Genomic DNA, 17,315 nt, shown 5'->3' on the forward strand with positions numbered 1-17,315 from the left:
GGCCGAGCGCGCGGCACGGCGTGCTGGCACGGCCCGGCGTGCCGGCACGGCCCGGCTGAGTCAGGCCGCAAGGGCACGGCCTAGCCCAGGCCGACACGACCAGGCACAATCCGGCCCAACACGTATGGACCCGGTTATTTTCTATTTTCTATATATATTTTTAATTTTGTAGCTATTTTTTATCTATTTTCTATATTTTTATCTATTACATATATATATATATTAATTTTGTAGCTATTTTTTATTTTTTTTGATGGGTTGTGGCTGTCGGGCCGAAATCGTGCCCGGGCTGACCTGGCACCACACGGTGACCGGCGGGTCGTGCCGTGGGCTAAGGGAAGGTACGCGGGCCGGCACAACACGGCCCGTTACAGTAGCTGGGTCGTTCGAACCGTGCCGTAGCCGGGCTGTGTCAAACCGGGCCCGTGCCGGGCTACCCGAGTGGCCTATTTGGCCATCTCTGAATATTGATACAAATATCCAAAGATGGATTGGAATAATATTCATTAATAATCTAGATAGTATAGACTAAGTAGATAAATCTCTAAACACTTCTTTTTTTTTAGAAAAAGGTTAAAATCTCTTGTTTTTTTCTTTACGGTATAGAAGGAGGTGAGAGGTGCCTTTTTCTTCTTTTTTGCATTTCCTATTAATTTTGTATTCGCTATTCCAAAGAATTTTTTTTGCTTATCTTACTTTTCTAGTTGTTCTAAGTAACGGTAATGTGCACGGTACAAAGTTTGTGGTAGGAACTTTTTTTAGTTCTTGTACTTTTCTATTCATACGAATGAAATGAATATGTGATTCGGCATTGCAGCCCATGCTCCTATGTCGCTCAAGCCATTGCGTCAGGAGACCACCGGTCGTCCACCATCTCCGTCGTCGCGACTGACAAAAGCGTGCACTGGTGACGAGGTCGGCGATGGAGTCATGTGCACCGCCCTGTGCCTGTACTTGCCGCAGCTCTCAAGGAAGAAGCGATCGGTGAAACCGACAGTAGCCAAAAGTGCGCGCAAGGTCCCATGGTGGCCGTGGTCACCGTTCCCTACTACCTCTAGCGATGTTGCGGTGGGGGGGGGGGCGTGGACACCAGATGTCGGGGAAGGGTCGGCTTTGTTCAAGCACTGGAACCGATCTCGGTTGTCCCAGGTTACTTTGCGGGAGATGGTATCGGTGTCGTCTCCTTCCCATCATAAGGAACCAGTGCTCTCTAGTGGTAGTGCTTGTACACTTTGGATCGGTGAATTCTAAATTGGCACATCATCATCTTTGGCTTCAACAAATCATCTCCATGAAGCCGCAACAAATGGAACGCTAATCGGCGAAGGCTTCCCTGCGATTGGCATGCGCAAGACCGAGGAACGGCGAGCCTATGGCAGAGGAGCTTGCCGGCAGTGGGAGGAGTGCTCCGTGATAGTAGATTGACGGTAGGACAACCGAAGGCGGTGCGGCGGCTAGAAAAACAGTGGTGAACAGTGACTTTGGATAAAGATAGAAGGAAGAAGGTTGTTGGATGCGGTTGATTTAGGGAATTTTAAATTTTGATTGGTCAACACGCCAAATGGATATTATTTATGATTGTCCGCCTCCTCTTGAAAACCATCGTAATCCCACTGTGGTCCCACTTCCCAACTCACTTGTCAACTCAGGTTGGGCTATTTACAATGAACTATGAATCTACTTCCCCAATCAAAAAAGTGTCTTTTTTTTACGTGCAATCAACACATTTAAGGATTAATTAATTTTTTATCACCCTTCCAAGTTATTGATTAACAATTTTCATTCTGATCCACCGTCAATGACTCAAATAAATCTACATGTCAGTGGCAAAAAATTAATTGCCCCCACGTTTAAACTTTGACCATATATACATTTTTGAATATTTTGATTGAACTTTTAAAAATAATATTTATAGATTTATTTTTGGAAAGTAGTTTTAAAATATTATAGATTTGCTATATCTTGCGCATATTTTATATTTGCAGTTAGTGATTAAAATAATTTATTGATGATAGTGTTGATATTTAAAATGATACTTTTTGTGATTGGATGAAGTACATAACCTTAAGTTGAACCTCAACCACAGCCAAGCCCTAACCTCCCGGCAGCAGTGAATTGCGATGTACGGATGTAGGAGAAGAGGACGACAGCCTGATATTTAGCAAGCTCGTTAGATTTATATTCCAGAGTTGTGTATAGGCAACCAAATCCGCTCTGATCACGTTCTTCAGCAGTTACATACTTACATGGGACGTTTACCTTTTTGCTTATCTTTTATCTGAGAATTACAAGAAGTTTTGCCTGTGAACTAGTATTAGTGGGCTAATGAAAACATTATGAATTGCTTATCTTTTATCTGAGAATTACATAGTAGCAAGAATTTTCAAGACAGCACAACACCAATTAATTGGTGCTACTCTCAGTTCTTTTCTACAATTAGCTTAGCTCTTGCATGCCCTGCCTCTATCCTATACTGCTCGCCCACCCCCAGGTGTGCCATCAAGAACCAAACGACAGTGAGCAGCTCACCGCCGCTGCTCAGCTGCTTGGCGTGGAAGTTGCTCCGGCACTTGTTCGCCGCGTAGCAGAGCATCTCCACCCACACCACGCGGATCACGCGCCACCTCTTGTGCGGCTGCAGCTCCAGCAGCGACTTGGCCAGCCGGCACGCGTCGAACAGCACCGACTTGCTCCTGTCCCCCTTCACGTCCCTCGGCGCGATCTCGGCGTTCACATCTAGCACCATCCTCGCCGCAGCCCTCTCGTCTGGCTGCGTCATCTCCCGCTCGAAGAAGTTTCTGGCCTCCGCGCAGGTGTCGCCGAACCGAATCTGCCCGATGCCGGCCGTCAGCATGAAGGGCCGCGCGACGAGCAGGAAAAGCATGTAGTTTGATATCGCCCTGCTGATCTTAACGTACTGAGCGATCTTCGCGTTGTCCTTGTCATCATCCTCATCGTCGGTGTGGAAGCAGAGGTCTGTAGCTATGTGCCATAGGAGAATGCTCTCGTCGAACTCCACCTCCACACTCCAGCCGAGCTCCTTGTAGTAGCCCTTGCACTGGAGCGCCCACTGGCCCCTGTGGTTGCTGAACTTGCGGTAACTCTCGGCGTCGACGATGCTGACCGTCTTGTCCTTGAGCTCCCTGAAGACTAAGATTTTCAGCTCGGGCGACACGTCGATGTGCCGGATGTACAGCCAACTGTCCCAGTGTCCTTTGAGACCCAGTAGGCTCAGGGCCTTGGTGAGCATGGTTGGTTTGTCCCGGATGCAGAAGCTGAAGAGATTGTGTTGGGCCATCAGATTGGACCACTTCGCCCGGCTTTCCGGCCGGAAATACTTGATGCTCCGGAAGATCAGACTGCCCAGTGATTGGCAGTTGCAGCCTTGCAGAGCTGCGTATGTCCAGTAGGATATAAGCATCATACCTATGGCATACACCTCTAAGCAAAGTGCTCCTGCGAACAACATGTTAGTGATACATACATCGGTGCTGTCGTATGACTGGTATTTACCCCTGTCGAGCACGTTGAAGAGGAGGCACGCTGTCGACGTCGAGAGGAGCGTCATACAGCGGGACAGGCGGCCGTACCAGGTGTGAATCACCGCCGCCTTGGAGTGCAGGGTGTCGTACATGAGAGACAGCTCGATCTCGATGATCTTGTACGCTTGGTCCGGCGCGAGCCGCAGGAACGTGGCCTGGCTCCGGGTGCGCTCCTGGAAGCTGAGGATGAGGTTGACGAAGAGGCGCTTGAAGATGACAAAGAAGCGGCTCGCGTCTGTGACGATTGTCGTGTACGGCACGCTCTCCTCTGCGATGTCCACGGCAGCGACTTCCGGCCGCCGCTCCTGCTCAATGACGATTTCCGCATGGAGCCCTGCCTCCCGCATAAACCGGTACTCCTCCATGAACTTGGCGTAGTTGGGCCCCGGGTCCGGCGTCGTAACCATGCTGCTCCGTAGATGGTCCATACTCGCGCACTTGAGCGCCCATGTCCTCTCGCCGTATTTGACAATACCACTCAAGAACATGAGCACGGAGGGGGCTAGAATATCGGCGCCAGGGCGTGACTTGGTGAAGACGTACACAGCGAGAGCAACCTGTCAGACGTGTCAAGAAACGCAAGCCTGCTTAGTTCGAGTCTGCAGGCTGCAGCGCACAATATTTTTGAGGCACGCACGGCGAGTACCTGGGAGAGCAGGCTGAGAAGGTGCCGCTTCCAGAGCTCGTTGTCTTCGATGGAGAAGGCGGTGATGGTGTCCTGGCCGCCAAGGTGGAGGAGGAGGAACGGTGCCCAAAAGGCCTGGATGCTGTGGGTGCGCTCGAAGAACTGTGGGTCGACGCCCTTGGGCGTCTGGGAGAGGTATCCGAGCGCGAAGATGGCGATGGAGTCCGCGAGCAGGTAGGCGAGCCACAGAAGCAGGCTTAGCACGGCGGAGACGTTGCGCTTGCGGATGCCGGCGAAGAAGAGGAGGAACACCTGAAGGGCGAGGCTGGTGAGCACAAGCATGCGGATTTCCCATTCATTCCACACGGCCCGTAACCTTTCCGCAGAGAAGACGTTCGAATCCATGCCTGCCTTCCCTTTCCACGCTCCCTTTGCCTAATTGTTCAGAGAAAACAGGTCTTCTTTGGAGTCAAGTCAACACTCGCCTTGTGCGCCTCTCCATGTCTCTATCCCCCCCAGTAAAGTTCAAAAAAAAGGAAGAGCAAAACGCCAACGTATGACTGAATGGATAGGTACGCCCACTTGGCCACTTGTGACTTGTGAGTGGGGAGTGACTGGCCGCCCAGTAGCCATCGCCAGTCCACTTGTACAGAGTCAGTCAGTCTCCGCTTAGGCCACCCATGGTGTCGGGATTGAGGCCTGAAGAAAAACGGGGCCACGAGCCCCACGAGTCACAAATTGGTTTTAGGATCTTGTTCGGTTGCTAGATATATGTAAGAGTATCTTCAATCGACTCTTAAATTTTATTCTCTATATTCTCATATAAAATTCCTCTTCAAAAGATTCATCATCTATTTCTTTACGTGCTCCAACCGACTCACTAAATCTCGTTTTCTAAATTTCACTCACTTTATAAAAAAACTCATTTTTTCACCGTAATCTAAGGTTAAAAATAATTTTATAAATTAGTCCATCATATAAGAATAATATTAGTGATTTTTTTCCAAATTTTTTAGAATTTATTTGAGGCACTAACAATTGTTAGAAGTTATAAAAATAATATTTTTTGAGAATTTTAGTTTAAATTATATATAGATTTTTTAGATTAATCCAATTAAAATAGGTTGCACAGAATTTTTATAACAACAGGAGACTATTGTTTTGAATAGACAATATAGAAAGGGATATCAGACTATGAGTACTGTTCATATTAGGACCACCTGTCATCGTCTCGAAGCGAACGGGGATGGCAAGCCTCTCCCGCTCGCTGGATGTGGCGAGAAAGACCAAGCGAATAGTGAATGCTCAAATGTAGCAAGGGAGTTGGCGAGTCCGTTGGAGCCATGTTTTCGATCCAACTCGCCAAATCTAACTATACCGAGCCGGATAGCGATTCCGTTGAAGTTGCTCTCATCACTCTATCTCACATCTTATATGTGTCATATATTCTTAATTATATGTTTGATTTAATGTTATAATTGTAATTTACTAATCTTTCTTAGCTTTCTTTAAGTTATAGATTTGCTTTCTTACCAAACTTTGTTATAAGTGCAACGATTATTTTGTTCACCATTTTTTTATGACGGTCACACTTTATTTAAGTTTAGTTACGGTAAAATTAGATGCCAACTAAGGACCGCAGTCTATGGACTGGTCTGCTGGACTCACGGTGGGAATAAAGAATAGGAAATTAAAATGGGGGAGGAGCTACCTCTGCACCACGAAGCAGAGCCGGACGCTCGGGTTCCCATTTTTCTAAGTTGTTTAATCGGCTGGCATCATCGAGGAAAGTAGATGGGTCGACTCCTTTTTCTCCTCCTCTTCAAGCATCGGCTGCAATGTGTGCATCGAATCGATGCCCCAACTTTTCTCTCTCCAATTCGAACATCGGTTTTTTTCCACACCGTGGCTGGTCTTATAGTCGCTACGCGTTCCGTGCTTTTCGTCAGTGGGTTCCACGCTTCCACCGGAGACTGGAGTTGAACTGCTAGGTCGCTATTCTCCGCGCTTGCCTGCAGCCGCAACAGCTGAGAAATCGTCTCTACAATCCACATCTCGCGTCGATGGCGGTGGAAGTCGTCCAGTTTCTGATGAGGAAGTTCGTGGATAGCCTCGCGGAGGAGGAGGCGGCCGCGGAGCTCCCTTTCAGCGCCCAATTCTACGACATGAGGGCCGAGTTAGAGAAGGCGGCCATTTCTTCCGCCAACGCCGATGAGCTCCGGGAGTGCCTCTACGAACTCAACGACTTGCTCGCCGAGTGCCGCATGCTCACGAACCGGCCGAATCCGCGGAGGTGCTTTGCCCAGTCCGACGCGTGGCGGTTCAACAAGACCAAGAAGAGGGTGGCCGCGGTCAGGCGCAGAGTTGCGCAGTGCGTGCCAAACGATTCCGGTGGCAACGCTGCGGTCTCATGGGAGGACGGCACCACAGCGGGGTTGGACCGATGGACAACTTCTTGGCTCGAACGGAGCAGGATCCACGGGTTCGACCAACAGCTCGCGGAGCTGGAATCCATGGCGTTCGGGGACTGCGGCGCGGGAAGGCTTAACGGCGTCGGCATCGTCGGCATGGGAGGCATCGGAAAGACCGCGCTCGCGCAGCTCTTGTTCAACAGTCCGCTCGCTAGAGGTCGCTTCTTCCCCAGGATCTGGGTGTGCATGTCGCGCACCGCTTGTGTTGGATCAGACGTGCGCAAGGAAGTTTTGCAGGGCATGCTCATGGCTCTTGGACACGAGGAGGAGGCCATCTTGTCCATGGACGGCGGCGATAGCCTGGCAACGCTGGCGTCTATTGTTCACAACCAGCTCAAGGGGAAGAGGTATTTCATAGTATTCGACGACGTGTGGCACGTCGACGGCTGGTACGCTGACGTTGTAGGACGCCAGAACGCCTCACAGCGAGCCGACGGATGGTCGGAATGCCTCGCGTTCGGGTTACCCAAAGAGAGAGGCGGGCTGGTGGTCGTCACCAGCCGGCTGGAGCAGACGGCAGAGGCGATGGTGGGGAAGAGCTGTCTGCACCGTGTGCGGCCGTTGGCGGACAGAGAGAGCTGCTGGGCAGTTTTCATGGATGCCCTCTCCCAGGAGAAAAGGTCAGTCGATCTCGCCACTGTTAACAGCATGAAAGAGGAGATCCTTGAGACCTGCGGAGGGCTCCCATCGGCGGCCAAGACCATGGGAGACATTTTCGCAAGAAGCCTCTCGTTGCCAGCATCAACATCTACTAGCCAGGAGCTTAGCACGAGTGACCGCATCATCACTGGTAACAGTGGAAGTCTGAAATAGGCAACACATCTGTATAGTAGATCCAATGGTAGCGTATCTGGTAACAGTACGCTCAAGCATATATATCTGTTAATAATGCTCGGCCAATGTGCTTGTATATTCTGTAATATTTGCCAGATTATTACTTAGGCCGCCTCTTTTTTCATGGAAAACTGTTATTGACAATGAGATGCAAATATAGTGACACAGAAAAAGTAATAATAAAAGCTCAATTGATTCAACCCTGCCTTCTACTTGCTGACTTCCTGCGTGCCACAGTTCATCCACACCCCATCCTTGTCACAATGGAAAGATTCTAGCTTCCTACATTTGAAGACCTCCAGAAACATTAGATTTGGAAATATATCATGCACCTGGGTCCATTGTACTGATAAATCATTCAAGAATTTCAGGCGCAATATCTCAACATTCCACGCCTCTGACATGCTCTTGTCACCAAAAGTACTTAGCATTCCTCCGGTGAAGTACAGTCTCTTCAGTCTCAACAGCATACTTGGACTTAACCATCCTGGCATCTTCTCTCCAGGGAAGCAGCGCAGGTCTAGCTTTTCGAGATTTGGAGGTAGGGAGAGCGAAGTTAACAATGATGTTGCTTCAGAAGTTTGGTGGGCTCCTCCTTTCTTTGACAGTGACACAGCCCATGTAATTTTCAGCACGCAAAGACCTTTGATATTCTCAAGCTCGTTCAGTTCGTTTTCTGTCACTGCAACTTTGCTTCCAATATATATGCTCAGCTTCTTCAAGTTTTTCAGCCTCGTTAACTCTGTTACCCGACAATTGTAAATGCCTGTGGAACAACCAATGACAAACCCTTTCAGCACTTGAAGTTCAGTAAGCAAGCCAATACCCCTTGGCATGCCCTCCAGCAGGTAACATTCTGAAACATCAAGGTGGGTGAGCATCTGAAGAGACACGATGCTCTCACTCAGCCTCTCAAGGTTATGACAAGCATGAAGATCCAGGATCCTGAGATTTGAGAGCTCACCAATGGAAGCAGGAAGCTCAGTGATTCTAGAGATGCCCCTCAGGCAAAGATATTTCAATTGTTTGGATGACTGCAGTCCTTCCAAAAATTCGGTACTGTCAACTTCAATATGGTGTCGATATAAGTTGTGCCATCTTCCTAGTTGAAGAACTGCGATCTTCCTCAAATCCAAGAACCAACTTTTCTCAAATTGGAGGTATCGCTCGTTCACATTAAATATTGTTAGAAGGTCTGGATCAAATTGGTTTCTGGGTGATGCCGCTTCTATTTCCGCTTGGTGCTCTTCAACTACACAGACACGGTGAGTAGATGAAAAGTCCCATGTTGCATTGCCATCTGAATCAAATTCAAAAAACCGTGCCTGCCTTGCAACAGTAATCAACATACGTCGAATCCAAGCATGCAACTTACATTGGTTGACACCACAGCTACGTTTCTGGTACACAGGTTCAATCATCTCTCGAGCAATCAGCTTCTCAAAGCAATCATTTCCGACATCTTCGGCTGTCTGACTTCTTGTGGCTGCTACTAACCCCTCGCCAATCCACCAATGGATCATGGCCCTCTTGCTGATGATGGAATTTTCTGGGAAGATAGAGAAGCATAACAAGCACAGCTTCAGCTGCAGATCAAGATTATCATAGCTGAGCTGCAAGTTAGACATGGTGGGGCTCTCAAGGATTTTCCTCTCAATCTCTAGCCTTTTCCATTGCTCCGAAACATTTGCATGAACCAATTTAGATGGTATAGATGACAAGGGTGTAGGAGCTGCTGGTTTAATCACAGGAACATGGAGAGGAAGTCGCATGCGATCTTTTAAGTTGGACATTTCAGTGTTGACAATTTGAAGCTTGGAACGTATTGAATTGAGCTGGCTGTCTTCTTCTATGATATCATCCAAATGTCGAGCTATTCCTCCAAAGTCATTTATAACCTCATTTTCCCATTTCAACACTCTCTGTAGTATATTCTTGACTTCGTGGGCTTCTTTCTCGATATTTTCAAACAGAAGTGTAATATCTGAAAGTGAACTATCCTCATCTGGTTTCAAACGAACACGTTTTGCTTTTTCTAATTGCATCAAAAATGGAGAAAAAACTTCCTCCAATGTCTGCTCCTGCGACATGCTGATTTTTGCAAAAAAGATCTGCAAGAGAAGTTGATGAAAATGAAACACTGATGTGCTGGCTTCAATAATATGTAGAATTTTTCCTTTTTACGCTTCATGTTCTGAATCTAGATAATTTTCTTTTTGTTGAACTTTTTTTGCTTCTGCGACCTTGTTAGCTTATAAACTTGAATTGAACTATTCCATGGTGTATTATTGTGTTTTGTTTTACAAATAATATTAGCAGGTACCACTGTTTTGTTGAAATCCAGTAGTCCTAGTTACTTACAGCGAGAGTTTATAGGAGAACATAAGTAGAGACAGCAAGTTAGAGTGATCCATTATGCACCATGAGAAACCAAGTTGTAATGTGCATTGGATTTTTTGTGATGAGTGATTGACATTGTCATTTATTTGGTTTGATGATCCTCGGTTTTGCATGAGTTTTGATGTGATTTGAATTGATTTGATATTTCAATTGAGCATATTGAGTATGGAATAATTGGAATTGAAGTTGGAGGTATGTGTTTGCTTGCCTCATGGTGTGCAGGTGATGGATGCAACTTGACGGTCGACGGCGGGATGATCGGGGCCAAGTGGAGTGCTTGGTGCCAGACGATCAAGGAGGCCGGGCGGAGTCAAGGGTGATCCTAGCTGAACACATGGAGGTCAAGCAAAATATTGAAGGCGGATGGAGACGGCGTGTTGACAAAGTCAAGCGAAGGGGATACCGGTGCAAGTGACAAGGCGGCCCAAGGGATCGGGAGCGGGAGAGACTTGCCGGCGGTCAGGATCGCATGACGGAGTACACACGTCGACATCGAAGCGCTTGCTTAAGGTGTAAGCAAGGCGGTGAGTCACGCTTTGAGAAGCGTGCAGGCGGTTTCGCGGTTTGGCCTTAAAACCGTGAAAGGACTGTATGAGTATATGGCACCATCGCGAAGCTTGCGTCGACGCGAAGCTAAGTCATGAAGGCGCCGCGGCCGTCCGATGAATGGAGAAAAAAATAGACCAAAATGCCCTCAGTGGTAGGTAGGAGTACACTACAAGAGAGGGGTATTTTGGGGAAAAGCTAGGAAACTTAAAGGCCAAGTTTCCTAAACCTATAAATAGAGGAGTAGGGCTAGAAAGAGCTTTGAACCAGCCACTTGAGCTCTCTTATGCCACTCATTTGAGAGCCTTAGAGCTAGGTTTTTAGAGAAGAGAATGATGAGTGCTTAGTCTATGTAATATGTGAGAGTTTTGAGAGATAAATATTTGTAATCCGCCTAAAATAGGGCTGACCTCTTTGAGTAATTTAGTTTCTGTTTTTGCATATGCTTGAATTCCCCTCCTTCTAGTTTACCTTTATTGGTTCCCTTGCAAGTTCGCAAGTTTTTCGATTTTTGGTTTTAATTTTCGTTTTGGTTTTTGGGCTGAAATTTCAGCACCTTGTGATATCATTCTTCTTGTTGCTAGAGGCATAAAAACTCACATACGAGTGTATACTCATGGGTCTTGAGTACCCTTGTCTCTAGATCATCAACTTGAAGAGGTTTCTTGCCCGGTGATCTTTTTCTTTGAGCTGCAATATTTCACCTTTGCAGAGTTGTTTTTCTTGATGCTGGTGGCTTAAATACTCATATACTCATGTATTTGAGCGGGTCTTGAGTCCCCTTACCACTAGACTATCATCTTGGAGGATAACCTTGTTCGGTGTCCATCTTATCTAGTTTCTTTGAAAGTTGCGAGTTTTTGTGCACAAAAACACATGGAATGGTCTTGAATGGAACCTATGGTTCATATTCTATCTGTGGAGTCATGTTGCTATGAAAGTAGTCTTCTTGCTTTGTCTCTCTAATTCTTTTGTTTCCGCTTGAGCGTTTTGAGGTGCGTTGGGTGAGAAATAGGAAAAGACCATCTATTTCGAAAGAAATTTGTTGAGGCGCCTATTCACCCTCTCCTCTAGTCACCATTCTCGTTCCTACACACCAATTCAATTATCACTTGAGGGAGTTGCACTAGACCAAAATAAATAGACACTTATTATTATAGGCAGCTGAAGGGCAAATAGATTATTTGCATGGCATGCAAATATTAATGATGCAACCATAATCTCAGGGAGCATACAATGATGCAAAAGTAGAGACAGCAAGTTATGTGGTTTTATTTTTGTTGATTTTTTTGCTTCTGCAACCTTGTTAGGTCGTAAACCTGAATTAAACCATTCCATGGTGTACCATCGTGCTTTATCTTGGCAAATAATATTAGGAGATACCACTGTTTTGTTGAAATCCAGTAGGCCTAGTTACTTACAGAAGGAGTTTATATGAGAATAGAAGTAGAGATAGCAATTTAGCAGTGATCCAATGTAGATCAGTTCTATTATCATTTGAAGGAGCTGCACTAGATCAAAATAAACAGAAACTTAATATTATGGCATGCAATTATTAATGATTGCAGCCATAATCTCAGGGAGTATACAAAGACGCAAATTGCAGCAGTCCCCTACCCATGTACACAATGCATGCCATATGTCAGCAGCACTTGTTTCAAGAGCAAGTAAAAAATACATAGCAGCAGTTGTCAAAGTTAAGATCCCCCCCCCCCCCGGTAAAAAAAAAAAGAAGAGAAGAGAAGAAAAATCATGGCTACTCTGTTCTTCCAAATGAGTCTATCTGGTTTACTGTCAGTTTGTGTAGCATGACAATGTGATTTGTCATACACCAAAACAGCACAGGCTGCTTTTCCCGCAGATAGACACGAAGCAAAAGTCATGGTATAGACCGATTTACGTTAGATAATTTGTTTACAGAGGCAAGATACTGCCAAGAGAAATTTGTTAATCCAGGATAAAAATCTAAGTCCTTGCTAATGTTTGGGAGGGCAACACTAGGAACTCGGCTTAAAAAATAGGAATGGGCTATGGTGACCATGTCAAGATATATTCATGCTAGAAAAACTTGATTACTCTAGTACCACAACGATTTTTCACACACTGAAGAATACTTATGCGCAGAATGGCCATTGGCATTGCCCCCTTGAAGGATGGAAAGGTAATGGGGATGCTATTTTGGATATTTTGAAGTTATTTGGGACGTCCTTAATCAGTTGAGTACCTTTGGGATGTTTTCCTCTTTTGCTTCTTTGGGATAATACATAAGTAATTTCACTACTAAAAGTACAGCGCAGTAGTATCTATTCACGGTTTAATTTGAAATCGGTCAATCTGTCCAGGTGTCCAGGCAAACTTCCATCAACAATTTAACCGAAGTACCACCATAAAACTCACATCATCGGCACATAAATAAAAGTATACAACTACCAGTAATCCAGTATCACTATGGAGCTCCCAATTTGATGCGGAAGATCCAGCGGTTATATGTTCAACTAAAACGAAGGCAAGTCGTAAGTAGAGGCCAGAGTTGGATTACTCGAAAAGTTAGCTTCTACGGCATCTGTACTTCTATAATCCTGATACTATTTGATGTTTTTTTTAAGCCACGATACAGTTCTACTTAGTACCATGAAAGGGAAATTTCTGAGGGGGGCTTAGTTTCGTCAGGAAAAGAAAGGAACTCCAGGCAAGAAAGAACGAACTCACCAAAGGACTCCGCAGGAGGGTTGCCGCTGTTCACCGGCCACAGCCTCCTCTGCGCCAGCCGTCAGCGCCTACCGAGCCATCACAGGCGTGAAGCTGCCCCTCCTCCTCGGGGTAGCTGGTGGGGCTTTGGCGGTAGTGGGTCGCCGGTGCTGGGTGTGGTGCTGAAGCGGCCGAGACGACGGATCTGCTTGCCGGCCGCAACAGCAGCCTGCGGGCTCTAGCACGGTGGCAACATGCGTGAGCTCTCCGATCGGGACCTTCTCCGTCGTGCGGGGGAAACTTCCCGACTAGAGAGAGTCCGAGGGTTTGACTGGTCCACCGGTCTCCACCGGGTTTTTACCCGCCTGACTGTACCTCATCACTACCAGCCCGCGTGTTAGTGGTTGGGTCTTAGTGCGACCGTCGCTCCCCCGCTCCCCTTCGCAGCCCCTTTCTCCGAGCGATGTGCGAGCTCCGTCACTCCCAATTCAGCGCGTGAGGCTGGGTTTGGCGGGTTTGAGGTGGATATTGTTCCCCTTCCTCAATTCCTGCATCTCTCCCCTTCCACGGCTGCCGGCACGCCCTAGGGCCGCCGCCATCTCCTCAGGTCATCGCCCAAACCGGCCTCGCTGCCGCCGTCGACCCGCCTCCCCACGGCAGCGTCGTCACCAGCATCTTTGAGCTGCACAGGACGCAGGTGAATGATTTCACCTTCCTAATTTTTGGTTCCTGATTTGTGCCATGTTACATTTACTGTGCGTAGGAGCTACTTACGTGCCTCATTTTTTTCTCCCCTCTTCCCCTGCAATTTAGCACATGACTTTTCTACCTTGCAATTAGATATGCATCGTGCATAAGATACTTATCCAAATGAATAAAACGCCACACTAACAAATCTGTATTAACAAATCTGAATATGGTTTGCGTGATTGCTTCTATTATTACTTGTACTTTGTCCTCCATGCAAGTGCATGGATTGCCATTTGGTAGCTTGACCAGACTAACTCAGGAACTAGAGTTGACAAAACAGGAGAAGCGGTATAATGGCGTCCTATTGTTGCTTTTGGAAGCCAAGGCGGCCAACGAATTGGCCAATGGTGCGAACTAATAACGGTCAGCTGATTTCATTCCAAGAGATGCTCGGGCTGCTTGGTCGTCCAAATGTTGGAGTAGTTGTCATCGAAGGTATTGGTGGCTCTGGGAAGACATGGGCTGCAAAGGCTGCATACCAAGCAGCAAGGACCTCGAATATATTCAATGAATATATCTGGGTTACATTGTCAATAAGTTGTAGCTTGAGACAGTGCATGAATAAGATTGCATCATCTCTTTCGTGTAAGATCGGAGACAACTTGTCTGTAGAAAGAACTAAGACCATGATCAAGGAATATCTCACACAACGGAAGTTCCTACTAGTTCTTGATAATGCTTATTTCACTGAAGAGGGTATCTTAGAGTACCTGGGAGTTACTCATCTTCAACAGCAAAGTCCCGGCTCAAAAATCTTTGTGACTACAAGAACTGTGAGGACATCGAGTGTCATGGAGGCAGATATAGTGTTAACGCCAGAACTTCTCACTTATGAGGAGTCATACAACCTACTGCGCAAGAAGATTGGGAAAGATATCAATTTTGAACACGACTTAATCAGCTACTGCTATGGAATTCCACTCATAATCCTCATATTGGCTGGGGTATTGTGTGATGCACCTACACAAGAGGCATTTAGTGAGTTGGTCGCAAACGCGCATGTCGCTCTAGGAACCCAGATATCAGTTTTTAACACAATGAAACGCCTAGTGAAATTTGGATACCATCAGCTTCCTAGCGATAATGCACGGCACTGCTTGCTCTATTGCTTGCTTTTCCCGGAAGATCAAGGAATTTCAGTCAAAGAGCTAATCTGGCACTGGAGGATGGATGGTCTACTCCAAGAAGCTATTAGTTTTGATGAGGCTAACCATATTGGCAAGGAAATCTTGTATGTCCTCACAAAGCATGGTATGGTATATTTGGAGGATAATGATAACGTACGCATGCATGATGTGATCAGGGAGACTGTGTCAAGTTTTAGAGAGGATAAGGTTTACAAAGAGCAACATGGCTGGTGTCTTGGCAATCCTATTTTCAAATTAGATCATCTTGCTGAGCATAGTAACAGAGTTTCGTTAATGTATACTGATATGGAATGCCTTCGCGGAAGCCCACGTTGCTTCTTTCTTTCATCATTACTTTTAAGAGGAAACTGTCTTTTAAAAGCTATATCAGAGGAATTCTTTTGCCATATGGGAAACCTTGAGACGCTAGACTTGTCATTTACACGAATTGAAGTGCTGCCCCGCTCCATCTCCTGTTTGACTAGACTGAGAATGTTATTACTGATTGGATGTGATCATTTGGAGGAAATTCGACACATAGCTCCATTGGTGCAGCTGGAGGTGCTGGATGTTTCAGGTTGTGGTTCCCTGAAGAGTATAGATTCTGGATCATTTGACCGTATGGTGTTGCTCAAGGTCCTTGACCTTTCTGCAACTTCCATCACTTTCTTGACCTCAATTCCAGCATCTACGGAACTTCGCCACCTCAATCTACAGGGTTGCCCATTTCTGCGGTCTGAGCTCCCTTATGGGGTTTCAAAAAGTGGTGCTGTGGGGAACCTGCAGCTTGGCAGCATTGAAGATCTAGCAGATTGGATACACATGCTGTGGTTACCTTGTGGACTTACTTTCCAACTGTCTGATAGGTTTGGGATGAAAGTATCACTTGATGTTGGTGGGGATAGTAAAACTTATGTTTATGCGAGTGATGCCTATTTATTTAAATGCTTGAAAGAAAATTCACCGCTATGGTTTAATTGTTTTCAGAAGTTTCAGATTGTTATCTCCCCTTTGATGGATGACCAAACCATGGACACTGATGCCCAAGTAATGAAGACAGATTCCATCTTTCAGAATTCCTACTTTAGGACAAAGCACTTCACACATTCCATTGATCCCGAGAGATATCTGGAGATAAATGGTACTGTTGGTGTTCCTTCTGATCTTGATGGCATTCTTTGTCATGCTGAGCTGATATCATTAAAGAGATTAACAATGACTACCCAATTTTCTGATCTGAATATTAAAAGTATGAAAGCAGTAAGAGAACTCTGGATAGAAAATTGTGAAGAGCTGGAGAGTCTTCTCACACCAGACGAAGTCCAGGCATTGTCTGCGGTGGGCAGCTTGCACAAGCTATGGATCTCCAACATAGAAAATTTGTCATCCTTCTGCAAAGGAGTGAAAGATGTGACTAGTTTCAGTTGTATGAAGCACTTGCTTCTCGATTGCTGTCCAAATCTCGCATGTCTTTTTCCTTCGGCGCTACGCATTCCAAGTCTTGAAATGTTGCATATCAGGTTTTGCGACAATTTGGAGAGGGTGCTTGACACCTCTGTCTTAGGAGAGGACAATCTTCCAAGGTTGCAGTCGCTGCAACTTTGGGAGCTTCCTGAGCTAACCTCTGTGTGTAGTGGAGTCTTGCCATTGCTGAAGAAACTCGAGGTGAGAGGTTGTGCAAAACTGCGGAAAATCCCGGTTTGTGTAAATGAAAATAGCCCGTTTGTCACTACAATAATAGGTGAAAAATTGTGGTGGGACAGTTTAATATGGGATGACGAAAGCATTAAACGTTGGTTTTTGTTCAGAAATTGGGGGCCCTTGCTACCTCATCTTGCAACTGAAGGATGAAGACACCTCCATCGGCATCTGGTAGTCTCACCATGGCTTCTCAAAGGAACATATTTTTGTGTTAGACGGCGTTATTTCAATTGTTCGCCTTCCCTTATGTCATGCCTTGTACAGTTTTCTGAAGTGATGTTCTAGCAAAAGTACACTTTTGTGGCTATATTTTAAGTCTGTGACAACACAAAGCAAACTGAGTTTGGCTCGCCGTGTTGCTATATATTTTATCCAAATCCAGAAAGATGCTTATATCCTAATGCAGAATGCGATGCGAAGTGTTCTGCAGATATTGCAACTTCTACTGCACCTCGTTCACCGTGAACAGATTGATCAGGAGGAATATGCGAAAATTCTTTCAAGGTTACCTTGTTCACTTGTTCCTTGCTTGAAGCTACCTGAGATCTGAATGCATCACGTGTTTATACGATCTGCTGTCCAACGTATCATGGCAGTATGGCACAGCGCTCTCTCTGTGCTCATCACGTAG

General features: G+C 46.1%; 4 protein-coding genes across 5 annotated transcripts; 2 read left to right on the top strand and 2 right to left on the bottom strand.

Annotated features, from left to right (window-relative positions):
- Window positions 1-2,337: 2,337 nt before the first annotated feature.
- LOC133922454 (uncharacterized) lies at window positions 2,338-4,821 on the bottom strand. Its single transcript, XM_062367809.1, has 2 exons — window positions 4,189-4,821; window positions 2,338-4,099 (listed from the first exon to the last, which is right to left on the bottom strand). Exons 1-2 carry the CDS (start codon window positions 4,570-4,572, stop codon window positions 2,420-2,422), a joined length of 2,064 nt encoding a protein of 687 aa, XP_062223793.1. The 5' UTR covers window positions 4,573-4,821; the 3' UTR covers window positions 2,338-2,419.
- Window positions 4,822-5,891: 1,070 nt separating this feature from the next.
- Window positions 5,892-7,560, top strand: LOC133922469 (probable disease resistance protein At5g45440). Its single transcript, XM_062367830.1, has one exon. The coding sequence runs from the start codon at window positions 6,231-6,233 to the stop codon at window positions 7,449-7,451; it is 1,221 nt and encodes a 406-aa protein (XP_062223814.1). The 5' UTR covers window positions 5,892-6,230; the 3' UTR covers window positions 7,452-7,560.
- LOC133922461 (disease resistance RPP13-like protein 4) lies at window positions 7,515-13,433 on the bottom strand. Its single transcript, XM_062367821.1, has 2 exons — window positions 13,128-13,433; window positions 7,515-9,583 (listed from the first exon to the last, which is right to left on the bottom strand). Exon 2 carries the CDS (start codon window positions 9,560-9,562, stop codon window positions 7,682-7,684), a length of 1,881 nt encoding a protein of 626 aa, XP_062223805.1. The 5' UTR covers window positions 9,563-9,583; window positions 13,128-13,433; the 3' UTR covers window positions 7,515-7,681.
- A 61-nt stretch (window positions 13,434-13,494) lies between these two features.
- Window positions 13,495-17,036, top strand: LOC133922440 (disease resistance protein RPS2-like). Of its 2 annotated transcripts, XM_062367797.1 has the most exons (3): window positions 13,495-13,803; window positions 14,137-16,648; window positions 16,792-17,036. In XM_062367797.1, the coding sequence occupies exons 2-3, from the start codon at window positions 14,150-14,152 to the stop codon at window positions 16,825-16,827; spliced, it is 2,535 nt and encodes an 844-aa protein (XP_062223781.1). In that variant the 5' UTR covers window positions 13,495-13,803; window positions 14,137-14,149; the 3' UTR covers window positions 16,828-17,036. The 2 variants fall into 2 exon arrangements, with proteins under 2 accessions (XP_062223781.1, XP_062223773.1); XM_062367789.1 differs by having other exon boundaries at window positions 13,497-13,803; window positions 14,137-17,036.
- Window positions 17,037-17,315: the final 279 nt, after the last annotated feature.

Source organism: Phragmites australis, chromosome 1 (genome assembly GCF_958298935.1).
Source record: "Phragmites australis chromosome 1, lpPhrAust1.1, whole genome shotgun sequence".
In the NCBI taxonomy this organism is placed as follows: domain Eukaryota; kingdom Viridiplantae; phylum Streptophyta; class Magnoliopsida; order Poales; family Poaceae; genus Phragmites; species Phragmites australis.

What these genes read in the sequence shown, in the direction of transcription:
- LOC133922454 (XM_062367809.1), bottom strand. Translation starts at nt 4,572, where the DNA reads ATGGATTCGAACGTCTTCTCTGCGGAAAGGTTACGGGCCGTGTGGAAT. An exon ending in TTCTCAGCCTGCTCTCCCAG is followed by an intron (nt 4,100 to 4,188) that starts GTACTCGCCGTG and finishes CACGTCTGACAG; the next exon opens with GTTGCTCTCGCTGTGTACGT.
- LOC133922469 (XM_062367830.1), top strand. Translation starts at nt 6,231, where the DNA reads ATGGCGGTGGAAGTCGTCCAGTTTCTGATGAGGAAGTTCGTGGATAGC.
- LOC133922461 (XM_062367821.1), bottom strand. Translation starts at nt 9,562, where the DNA reads ATGTCGCAGGAGCAGACATTGGAGGAAGTTTTTTCTCCATTTTTGATG.
- LOC133922440 (XM_062367789.1), top strand. Translation starts at nt 14,150, where the DNA reads ATGGCGTCCTATTGTTGCTTTTGGAAGCCAAGGCGGCCAACGAATTGG.